This window comes from Balearica regulorum, chromosome 4 (genome assembly GCF_011004875.1).
Source record: "Balearica regulorum gibbericeps isolate bBalReg1 chromosome 4, bBalReg1.pri, whole genome shotgun sequence".
NCBI lineage: Eukaryota > Metazoa > Chordata > Aves > Gruiformes > Gruidae > Balearica > Balearica regulorum.
The window spans coordinates 46,501,189-46,513,305 of NC_046187.1; the positions used below are offsets into that span (position 1 = coordinate 46,501,189).

At 42.2% G+C, this 12,117-nt stretch overlaps 1 protein-coding gene across 6 annotated transcripts in view; it reads right to left on the bottom strand.

The window, feature by feature from the left end:
* Positions 1–12,117, bottom strand: part of IRF2 (interferon regulatory factor 2) — a 44,102-nt gene that overhangs the window by 14,806 nt on the left and 17,179 nt on the right. For 2 of the 6 annotated variants that reach the window (XM_075751958.1, XM_075751959.1), the window contains 5 exons: positions 10,397–10,529; positions 9,348–9,455; positions 3,790–3,889; positions 3,001–3,177; positions 308–354 (listed from right to left, as the gene is read on the bottom strand). In XM_075751958.1, the coding sequence (XP_075608073.1) occupies positions 308–354; positions 3,001–3,177; positions 3,790–3,889; positions 9,348–9,434 (411 nt within the window). In that variant the 5' untranslated portion in view covers positions 9,435–9,455; positions 10,397–10,529. Of the gene's footprint in view, positions 1–307; positions 355–3,000; positions 3,178–3,789; positions 3,890–9,347; positions 9,456–9,794; positions 9,941–10,392; positions 10,530–12,117 lie in introns of those variants that run through there. The other 4 variants (XM_075751954.1, XM_075751955.1, XM_075751953.1 and 1 more) reach the window with 3 other exon arrangements.

The following is a 12,117-nucleotide window of genomic DNA, read 5'->3' on the forward strand; positions in this document are numbered from 1 at the left end:
TCCATAATTACTGTATTTCTACTTACACAGACAAACAAATGGCAAATGTATTGCCGAGGCTGCCAGTTTTCCAACCTCCAGGCATTGCAACACAAGGGCTGTGTCAACTAATGACGTCAGCCACAGCTCTAACAGCCTTCACGTTTTTTAAAAAAACCCAAACATCCAATGTAACTGTAGCTACTTAATGAAACCACAAGCATGAGAGATTTGCAAATATCCACCACAATATACTATTTGGGGTATAAAAAAAATTGGAACAGATTGTTTTCACAAGCTCTCGCAGTATTAAACAGCCACTTCTTACCTTAATTTGTTTGAATTTGTCATCCTTCTCAGACTTTGTTTTTTTTCCTGCAACAACAGAAGGAAGATTTCTTAAAATCCTGTGTGCCACGAGTTAGCCTCCACACCTTCTGTATTCACTAAGAAATAGACCCAAAACGTGCCTCAAAATGGCAGCACCTCCTCGGAAAGGGAGAACACATTTTGCTTAATTTTAACCCCCCTTTAAGGCCTGGGCAGTCAAAAATTCACCTTGAACACTTTGGCTTTGTGTTTTGTTTTTAAAGGGCTACAAAAAAGAACCACAACAGGACTGAGGAAAGCAATTGCAGTCAAAAAAATCAAGGTGAAAGATATGGAAGAGTGACAAACTAAGAAACAAAGCCTGTTAAAAAAAGAGAAGGAAGGGTGAGAAAAATACTCTTAAAGGGAAAAAAAAATCAAAATATATGTCTCCTCACATGTGTGACACTCTCATTGTAGCTACAGAAAAAGGGAGATTGTTCATTGATTTTAACATGTGAAGAGAGATCACAATAAACTTCAACAAATATTTGTGTAAATAGTTGCAACCTGGGGGTGTGGGAGGAATATATATTATAATTCATGCAGAAGTGGTTTATGCAATCACGCTGGCTTTGAGAACCCAGAAAATTGCACAGCATATGACCCTCACAAAATCTCATGTGCCCTGGCAGACCCCAGCATTGCTGCCCCTGCTCCGACCTGATGACACTGTGATGTGGAATCTCAGACTTGCTGGTGCAAGCTCAGCTCTACCCCACTGTTTGCACAGACGTGTCCCAGGAATTTCTCCCACCTCTACTACAAGATAGCACTGAGAATTAGAAATGTTTGCAGCCAGATTCTTTTTCTCTCACTCACACATGAATTTAGCCATGTGCCACGTAGAAAAGGCATGTGAGAATATATACAGGGCCCAAAAGATGTCAGAGTTTTATAGTAACTGGACTTGCTGCAGAATCCTCTCCTGCTACAGCCCCCATCTCCCCAGTCTCAGCTTTCATTATGAACTTTTTGAGTTCTTACAGCTACAAGAGGAATCGACCACAATGGGACAAGTTATGGTTCAGGAAAATACTCCTGAAGGTATTACAAAATACACCATAGACGAGAGATCGGAAACAGCTTCAAAGTGAATGTGCTACTTTTTGCAGATTGATCTTCCTTCCGTGGTATGATTCTGTCCCAAAAATGCCAGAGTTTTTAATTTCCAATCGCAGCGACCTTAAACTGAAGATGTTTGACAAGGGGTAATGGGTTTAAACTAAAAGAGGGTAGATCTAGAAAGAAATTCTTTACTGTGAAGGATGGTGAGGCACTGGAACGGGCTGCCCAGAGAGGTTGTGGAGGCCCCATCCCTGGAAGTGTTCAAGGCCAGGTTGGATGGGGCTTTGGGCAACGTGGTCTAGTCGAGCGTGTCCCTGCCCATGGCAGGGGGGTTGGAAATAGATGATCTTTGAGGTCCCTTCCAACCCAAGACATTCTATGAGTCTATGTGTCTTTTACTTCTCAATTTAAGAAAATAGCAAACTGACCTACAGGTGAACTGGATTTTAGAGGAACGCTGTGCATTTGGATTGCAGGTTATCTTTTCATCCAACAATCCTAGACACCAGAGGATACCAGAGGACTGAAGAAGCCATTGTTCTATTCCATACACCAGTAACAAAGCCGTAAGGAAGCCAATGTTTCTACTCCCTAAGAAACCAAATACTCATGAGATTGAGCTGGTGGTTTGGTCCTCTCCTGCCAAATGAGAGACCTAATCCCTAAATTTGGGGATTTAAACACAGTTTCCCATTTCACCGCTATCATGCTGTGGGGGCTGGTTTTTGATGGCCTAATGTAGCTATGTTACTAATGAAGTGGTTTCACAGTTTAATGTTCTGAGCAGAGTGTACTACTCCCACTCAGCTCAACAGAGTGCCAGCTTATTTCTGCCCTTGGTTGAAAAAAGATAGCAAAGTGTCTGCCACTGTATTCTGAATGAGCCCTACTGAATTAAATGCATTGATCTCTTATATCACCCTAATCATCATCTTTGACTGAAGGAGACCCAGTTCTCTCGTGAGAGGTAGGGAATAAGCAGATATGGATTTATGCTGCCTTCAGTCACGAGGGTACCTCAAGGGGACTGTGATTTTAGAAGTAGTGCAACAGGTAAATGTATAAACGCTCTCCTCTGCAGTATCCTCAACTTCCTGAACCTGTGCTTTAACTCAGCACTCTCATTAATGCCTCCTTTGGGAAACTTTTTTTTTTTTAATTCAAGCCAGGAGTGTTCATCACTCCACAAGTCTTCTGCTGTTTATGCTGTATCACTGTCCTGTATCAAAATCTGGCCATTTGACAGTAGTTACTTGCATCCCCAGAACTTAAAACAAGCGAGGCACCTGAGACTAGGATCTGTACACGACTCCATCAGCTTTAACAGATCTAACACAATTTACATAGATCACCAGTTTGGGGGTATCACATCTTGGTGATCCTCTCTCTAAGTAGCTTATAGTCTTAACTGAATGTAGCTCATTTTTCACACAGATAGATGTTCCTATCTTCTGGGGAACATCTCGATAGAAACATACAGCTTCACACCAAGAGTAGAAGAGCAGAACCAGCACATTTTGCAGGCCCTAAAATAATAACAATGCCCCCAACACCATTTACATGTTGACAAGGTCTCTCCTCTACCTTTTTTGGAAGGTCTTTCAGATAACGGCAGCATCCGATACACCCTGAAGGCATTGTTTCCTTTCTTTATACTTTTGTCCTTCACTTCTTCTATGTCAGGCAGAGAGTTCATAGCACAACGGAAGTTTGCTTTCCATGTCTTTGGATCAGGTTTATCTACTCCTGACTGGTATTTTCCTAAGCAAGAAAAGAAAGTTAGGTACATGCGACGTGTAATTGGAAACCTAAGGCGAATTAATAAGTCTAGATTAACTTCAAGGTATCAGCCTTCAGTTCCCATGACAAGCATTCAAACAATAGCTGAGGTTGCAAGAGAGAGTGTTGTGATCTCATTCCCATGCACATTTCTAGAACACATGATGAACAGTTTCTGCTCAAGAAAGACCCAGGGCACTGCAGATCAGATGTGACTCCACAACAATGTGGAAAAGCTTGCACAGCATTTACGATTATTAAGTCTGGCTCAAATCCATAGAAAGGCATAAAAAGCCTTAGGGCCCAAGTCTACAAAGTGCTGAGCGTGCTCTACTGTCGACAATTCTGAACCCAATCTTGTTAACATTTATATCAATTAAGTTTTACTGTGTTCCTCAATGCAAATGAGTTATGGTTCTTCAATAGAGCTGCAAAGTATCACAGACCTTGAAAAAAGCATTTAGTCTCCCACAAATCTAGAAACTGAAATTCATTCTCTGTGTTAGTAAAAGCAAAGACAAGAAAGAAGGAAAATGTAACTTTAAAAGGGAAAACAATGTGAAAATCTGTCCTGCAGAAAGAGAGTTCCAATACCTGTGTGAATTGCCCAGTTTCTAAATAAGGGAGCATCTTTTTCAACATCCCACCCATGTCTTGCGGCATGCATCCAGGGAATCTGAAAAATCTTCTTCTCCTGGAAGGGAAAACAAACAGGAAATGCCAATACTGATTGACTTGAGGGATCTTCTGATGACTTTTAAGTCATTTATTTAAAAACACAGTCCCAGCATCTGCAAGTGTTTTGCTTCCTTCTGTAACCCAGTGTTGCTGTCACTGAAGTCAATAGGAAAATATCCACTGGCGTCACCGAAAGCAGAATACAGCCCTAAGTATATGAAATACTCAGATGCCCCTTCACAGACGATGAGCCTGGCAGCTTTCCAAGCTGACACATGGATAAAACATGCAGTGCTACACATTTCTAAACATTCAAACGAAGGCTAGTTTTGGCAGCACAGACACTTTTATGATTAGAAAAATTAGAGATGAAACTAAACAACCACAGGAACAGAGCAAATTCAAGGGATTTAGAATTCAGGCAGTAAAATACTAGCATGGTGAAGGAAAGGGAACTCTCAGATTTATACACTGGGCAAATGGACACATGAATATATCAGCTGTAGACATCTCTCCAGCGGGGATAAAAAAATACAGGACACCCATGTGAAGGGGTGGCATTGAAGACAGTTGAATGTATTTTCATTTAGAAACTTTAGGCCAGAGAAGTACATTTAAAGCAATCCAAAGGAAGGTGCTTTGTTAAATTACTTTTTAACACACAACACACAGTTAAACCAGGGCATGTCTTATGTGGTGGAAGTATCAACTGATTCCCAAAGGGATCAGAAAAACTCATGGAAGATAGTACACTGGTGACTATTAAAGATGATAGTTTTGGGATGCAGCTCCAGCTCTGGGAGCCCAATGGCTTTCAGAGCTTGAACAGCAAGTTTCCTATACTCCTTCCGCAAGCGCTTAGCACACAGGATACTGGGCCAGATGGATGCTGGGTCAGATGTGCTTTTATGTCATACAACACGGGAACAAATTCCTATGTGCTGACCTACAGGGCTGCTTCATAACTCTTCACGCTCATTTCTGCAAAGCCACACAAAAGGGAGTTTGTTCCGCAACACTTGTTTTTTCTCCCCTATTGGGGGGGATACATCTTATCTGGCTTCACATGCAGACATCTTGTGCTATAAATGCTGCCACTACAGAGATCCACTTAGCAGTCCGTGAAGAGAAAAGCACTTCCAGGGCAAAACACACCACCTCCTGAAGTGGCCACCTGAGCTACGCCAACTGAACTGCACCCTAAAAAAGCCTATTTCTCTCCATTGACTACAAACAATTCTAGACAGGTAGCTCTCCTTCAAACAACTGAACAACTGCATTGTAGATGTCTGTGGTTGGGTGAGATGAATCCTTTGCCCTTTCCCCTTCCTCCAACAACCACTTCTTCTCCTTGCCTGTCTGGTTAATATTTCACTAACGGCAAGGTTAGGTTTATTTCCCTTCCTTTCCATGTGATCTTTTCTTTTTTGAGCCTGCATTTTGTATCGTCCTTCAACTCTTGTCTTCAATCTTTTCTCTCATTTACATTCACTTGTTCAGAACTGCATTCTTCCTTTCTCGCTCAGCTTCATATTTTAATTTGAAAATTTAAAATCTGAGGAACAGATTTAACACGTTCCTCATTCCCCTTCAAGCACTCACACTCTCATTCTTCCTCTTAATCTATTCCCATCATTTTTCTCATGTGCCTTTTGCCCCCTTACTCTTTCCCCTCTATATAGTTACATCATCCTACAGAGATGCTCTCCTCTTTCCCCAAGTAGAAGTGGTTTAAAGAAAGCTCCAACCCCACTATCCTGTGGTCCACAGCACTACTGTATTCATCAGAGCTCGAATAAGCTTCCGTGCCTTTACTCTCCCATAGATTATAACAAGCATGGAAAAAAATCATACTTCCATAGAAAACAATTTCTATCAAGAAGAACTGTAAGAATTCACCAGATTAAAAAGCCTTCTCATGCTTGGTGATGGGGACAGGTTTGAACAATGCTACACAACACTACAGAGGTAATACCATGCATTTCATATTCCGCATGATAATTCAAAAAGTTCTATAGGAACGAGCAGACCAAACCAGACTCCAGACACAGCATCCTGTCATCAGCAACCATAGTCACTGCTTCAAAGAAGGTGCAAGGGCACTCTCAACAGCAGTCTAAGCGTTCATTACAGTGTTTCTGTTCATTACAGAAGGTTCTTCCCAATCCCAGATGTCTTGAAGCACAGGGACTTATAGCAGATTATAACACAAATAACAAAACCATAGAATCCATGTGTATTATAACTTTATAATACATATATAATTTTACATACCTATATAGAAACTACAGATTTTCTCATAACTATCAAGTATCCAATCTTCTCTGAAATCCTGCAAGACTGCTGACTGCAGCAATACCATGTGGTTGTGTGTTCTGCTCTAGTTTACCTAAATGCTTTCTATTTAAATACTAATTTTTTATTTCACACATTATCAAACATTTACCTATATCCTGCTTCCTAATAATGACCTTAATAGAAAGAGGCTCATCAGTGCTTTCACTTAGATTTGGAAAACCATACGCTGTCTAGTACAGTATTCCATCTGGATATTTGTGTAGGAGTCTTGTGTTTCTAAAACATTAGCCTCACCTAAAGCCAAAAGCACAACCCACAACACTTTTGCAGCATAACAGGAATTGCTGCCAAACTCCAGTGGGAACATGAAAAAGGGAAAAGGTGTCACATTCTTAGAAATAGGCAGGAAGAGGAAAACAGTATTGAACGCTTGCAACCTGAGCATTGCAAAATGCTCCAAAGCAGGTGAATGAACATGAGATCACATATTCACTAGAAAGTCATAGGACAAATTTTAAATAGCGGCATCTGTCTGGATGGTAATACTCCAAGCATCCATCAAAGCAGCAGGTTGCCTCTCGACTCCTGTTACAGCTACTCTGAATGTTTCCACTCTTAATTTTCTTTTCCAGATCCATGAGAGTCACTGACATCTCATTATACCCCTCCTCACACCACCTCTGCCCTCTATTGGACTACGTAATTTCCTTCACACCTCCCAGTTTTGTCCCTTTGGGAAGGTAAAGAAATTCCCTTCCTCACTTGTGCCATTCAGCAGGATAATATTTTCACCAGGGAGGTACACAAGTAATTATTTTTTAAGCCCTATAGACAGAGGTCTGTTCTGGAGGGGAAAACAAAGCAGGGGGTATAATGGGATCAACCAATAGTAGGGGAAGCAGTTAGGTAAATCAGCTGTACCTGATTTGTCATTTTTTAACCGAGAGGGGTTTAATTCCTTTCTCAGTCTAGAAAAATTCCCCAAGAAGAGACAGCCAATGACAAACCCTGAATGGTATTTGTTTCCTTAGTATTCAAATCTTATTTGCTTAAAAGCTGTGCACACACGAGTGCCATTCTCTTGCTAATCTGACCTACCTTCTTTTCTGTACCATGAACTGTCCTTTGCCAAACTCTCGTCAAAATATACAAATCCTGAAATCCTACAGCCTCCAGAGTCAGTTCTGTGGGTACAGAACAGGCTGTGATACACATGACACTGTATCATTGATTCCATGCGTGGCTTTGTTTATGGTCAGGATTTACAGTAAAAATAGAAATATTTTTGGTTTAATGATTCATTGTTGGAATGAATGTTTAAACATTTTTAAACAGAAATGCTCAGAAGTGCAATTAGCTTGTTGAACACAATAACGGCAACCTAGAATGATGCCAAATCAGAGGGCAGAAGTAGGAAATCAGAGTTTAATAAACCTCAAAGCAGGCCACTTAGCCTGGTATCCTTCTTCTGGTAGGAGCCAGGGCTTTTGTTTTAGGAAAAAAATCCATTGCAAAATACTTTATTTGTGAGACAAGCCTTGGTCAATATAGAATATGCTAACTAAGGACAAAATCTCCTACTGACTCTTGCATGCAAACAGTTTACGCCAGAAGCAGAAGGCAAAAACCGCTGCAACAACACAATCAGAGGGCTGCAAACATTAAACAACATGACATGCCTTGCAAACTGCCTTTATGGGCTGGTAGGCTGAGCTTGGAAGAGTAAAACCCTTAGCACAGTGGCAGCGTTTTCACACTGCAGAGCAAAGGAGACAAGTACATTCCTGAGGTGTACCAAAAAAGGTTACATGAACGTAACCTCCAGATGACAACATTATATTTATGAGTAACGTGCTCAAATCTGAAATAATATGCCCTACTAAGCGCAGAGAAATTATTTCAGGATCAGGCAGGAATGCCCAGCAAAGGACAGCAAAAAAGGACTGTCAGCAGGAGAGTCCTGACATTGAAGTAGAGATACTCAAAGAGAAGAACCCATAGGGACCTGAACGTGGGACTGAAATTACAAAGACAACACTAAAAACTAGTCTCTTGCTCCTCTTTAGCTGTGATCCCATTATGCAAGAACAAGGACCTACTCAAATTCACAGGGCAGCTAACTAGGGAATGGATAAAGCAATATTTATTTACCCAGCCACAGCACGTCAAAGTCCCTGATGCAGAAGTTCCTGAGAAACAAAATTCGTAGCTGAAATTTAAAGGGCTCCTGATAATTTTGTAGTTACAAACATTTCTAGCTTTGAAAGATGAAATAAAAAAGTCATCTTAATTGCCATTCTTCAGCTCTAAGAATGAGCACCTGAACATGACAACTACTACTACTGTATGGAGGATACCAGACTAACTCGATTAGTGTCTCAACCAGAGTAGCAGCTCCCGTGTTTCTGCACCTGATTTTGTGCATTTCCACCCATTCTGCTAATAAAGTAGCCTTTGCAGCCAAAACTGCTTCATGCTTTTCAGTGTGGTGAATTACTCTTCAGTGTGGTGAATTACTGCAGAATGCATGCAATATTTCTGGGGTTTATTACTGTTCAAAGTCTCAAATACACTCCTCCGGTTTTATTGAGCCAATTAAACAAAATTCACATTGGGTGCTGACATTTTGGAGCCCACACTTGTGCTCTTCAAGTGTCTAGAGCTCTCAGTAAGAGCTCAGGACAAGAGGTTTGAGTCTGGCACAGGAAAAGTTACCCCATTTTCTCCCAGGCTGACAAGTATCAGAGAAGTCACGCAGCTGTGAAAGAGGAGATCGTTCCTTCAATCCAGAATCTAACACAGAATATAGCCTTCCACCTCAGGAGAGCATTTTGTTCACATCCCTCTGACGCTACTTGGTGTGCAATCTGTTCCCAGCTTAAAAAAACCAAAAACAACCAACCTAGCGGAGTCTCCAGAAACGCTCGGTCCAACAACAAAGAGTTGGAAAATGCTTTCAAAGGAGTCACAAATCCACCAGGCCGAAGCAGGGTGCCTCAGAATCGGCAGGTGAGGCCAGAGGAACAGGTTCAGCAGGAAGCATTCAGCTTTGCCCTTCCTCCACATGTCACTCCTTTGAAAACCAGGAATGAGCTGATTTACCTACCCAAACCTCAGGCACTGCTATAAAGTCCCTCTTCAGCCCTCATACACACATGTGCATGCACCTCCCTTACCTTATTTAGCCATTTCAGCCCCGGTATCGTGTTAGAGTTGATTTGCTCTTCCAGCCAGGGGCGCATCCGCATCCTTTCGACAGGCATTGTCAGCGGCCCAGGAAGGAGCTGCAGGGAACAAGGGACAAGGTTACTTGTTTTCCAGGCACAACTCCCAGGCAGCTCCCCCACCTCTGCACAGTACAGTCTTGTTAAAGCTTTGCAGGCATCGAACATATAATATAATAGTGAATATAATAGTGACTTTGGATCTGTGTAGGAGCCTGCCCTAAGAGCAACTGAGATGATAAAGCCTTCTCTATAGCAGAAACCCTCTTCTGGTACACCTGGATTAGGAAGAAGACACATCATACTGGTAAAAGCTTGTCTGCTGATACAGGCGGGATACCAGAGGCCGCAAAGAAAAACAATTACGATCCTGAAGAGAGCAGTTTTCAGCCTACATACCTGCATTTGCACAAGACTTTTTTTTGCCAAGAAAAAAAAATGTAACCAAAAAAATTCACATGCAGGAGGCATCACTGTACTAGCTAAAATGATCCACTTGCTAACAAGAGTGCTTTCAAATGGCTGTTTCTGTCCCATAAACTTGACTAAAATTATGAAAAAATACATTTTACATCACAGCAATTTATCAGACCACTTTGGTTCTGAGTAGTTTGACCCCCTCCCTCCAGCTTTCTCTTATTTTTTTCAGCTGCTATTTTACATTTCGATACTGCTTAGCTAGGAAGTGAGTGCTTTACAGTCCCCTCAGCTGCACCACGCCACACTGTATTATTCAGTTAAGACTCAAACCAACTTCTTTTTTTTCCTCTCTGTGTCACACACACACACACGTGACTCTGATGCTGCTTCCCTGTTTAGAGCTGTAAATTACTGACATAAGAGTCCAAAGTCTTGAACTCGAGGCAGAAAAATTCAAAAACATTAACCTATCCGAGGCACTGCTCTGAAAGCCCTAACCAGCACTACATGCTGATTAAAGCACTGCATTAAACTCCTGTTAAGCAGCCTGCAACCCATCATGTCTATGTTCAAGTACTTGCATTTAGGTTTCTTCTTCTCCTTCTCTCCCGCTCTGCACTGGGCTCAGCTCCTTCCTCTCTCCTTTGTTCTTCACATCTGTGTTCTCTGCATCATTCTTAACTTCTCTGCTCCGCTATTCTTGTCACCTTTGATCTTAAAAAAAAATAAAAAAGAGAAAGAAAAAAATGAGTAGGCCACGTATTTGAAAGCACACAGCAATGACACAAATGTAAATGGGTTTGTTCTTGCTTCCTATGGGAGTACAGGCATCAGACAGACTAACAATTAGGCAGTACCAAGCCCACACCCAGCACAAGAGGAAGAAAAATGTTCAAAGTTTCCTCTCATTGCTCTGAGGACATGTATTTCCTGAAACTAATAAGGAATTAAAACCTGTGTGCAACAATAAGGCTCTTTGATGTGTTCAGAGAATTTACCAGCAGCCGTGCTCACACTAATCTCTTAGCAAACATACTGGCATTGTATTTACTACTGTGTGGAGCTGGTCACTTGCGTTTCAGCCGCAGTCTTTTCCAGTGACTACGAATTTCTAAAATAGCTCAGAAAATGGTTGCAACTGCTCAGCTCCCTTTCAGGTTCACGTCAGACATGAAAAAACAGCCAACCCCAGAAACTGACGGTGGCCGAGCCCTTGTGCAAATCCCCTCTTCGTGCAAAAGAGAAGCTGTTTTTTGGGTGAGGGCAATGCGGGTGCAGCTTTTTCAGCCCCCGGGATAGTGGCGAGCAGCCGGCCATGTAGCTGCAGCCCTCTCCGCTTGGCACCAACTACTCCTATCCAGGTTGCAGAGTGTGTACGGGAGATCTGTACCATCTTCACCTACTGCATGGTGTATCAAAGCTGAAAAATGCAAATGGCAATGTACTAAAAACGCAAGCAAATTTCGATTCGTCTGTTAAGGAAGAAACAAGTAGAAGCAACGATCATCTTAGATGCATTTCTTTGCAAGATATCTTTAAGTATGCATGCACTTTGAGACAATTCCTGGAAACACTGTGCATCATCTTCAGCATTCAATATATGAGTGCTCCCATTTAGCAGCAGGACTCATCTTCTGGGTAATGAGCCCCTAAGGCAAATTTCAAGCCCATCTGAATGAACAAATTAGACAAAAGGCAGAAAAGTCATCTTGAAGGCAGCAGCAACAAATCCCACTTGGGACAGGCAACACGGAAGAAACAGAAGCTGCCTTTGTGCAAAATCAACATGTTTCATCAGGAGACAAGACAGCTGCCAACATCGCTACTACAAGTAAGCCGGTCTTGCCCAAAACGACACCATTGAGCCAGTTGTCTCTTCCCTCCCACATCCCCAGGCGCTTCCCCAGATGCTCCCCCACAGATGCTGCGGTGCTCATCTCTCTTTCGGCACCCTGGGACTCCTCTGGGATTACCACCTGCAGCTGTCAGCACGCACCTTCACATCCATCACCCACACCAAGGCAAATTAATCCAAGGTAATCAGAAAAGAGGTTTGGCTTGTGAGAAGGGAGGAGTGGCTCTCAAGATCTGTTTAACTGAAAGTAAAACCAAACCCAGCTAAAAATAACCTGCAATGATGTCCAGTTGGAGGGAACAGTGGGCATGTTCTGGGGGAACATCTCTCACAAGGGGGCAAGCACAGAATGCTTCTGCTCATCAGAACTCACCGTGTGTGCCCCTAAGAGCATGCGCTGCAGAAAATAAAGCTTGACATCTTCAGAAGACACCTCCAGACCTGTCT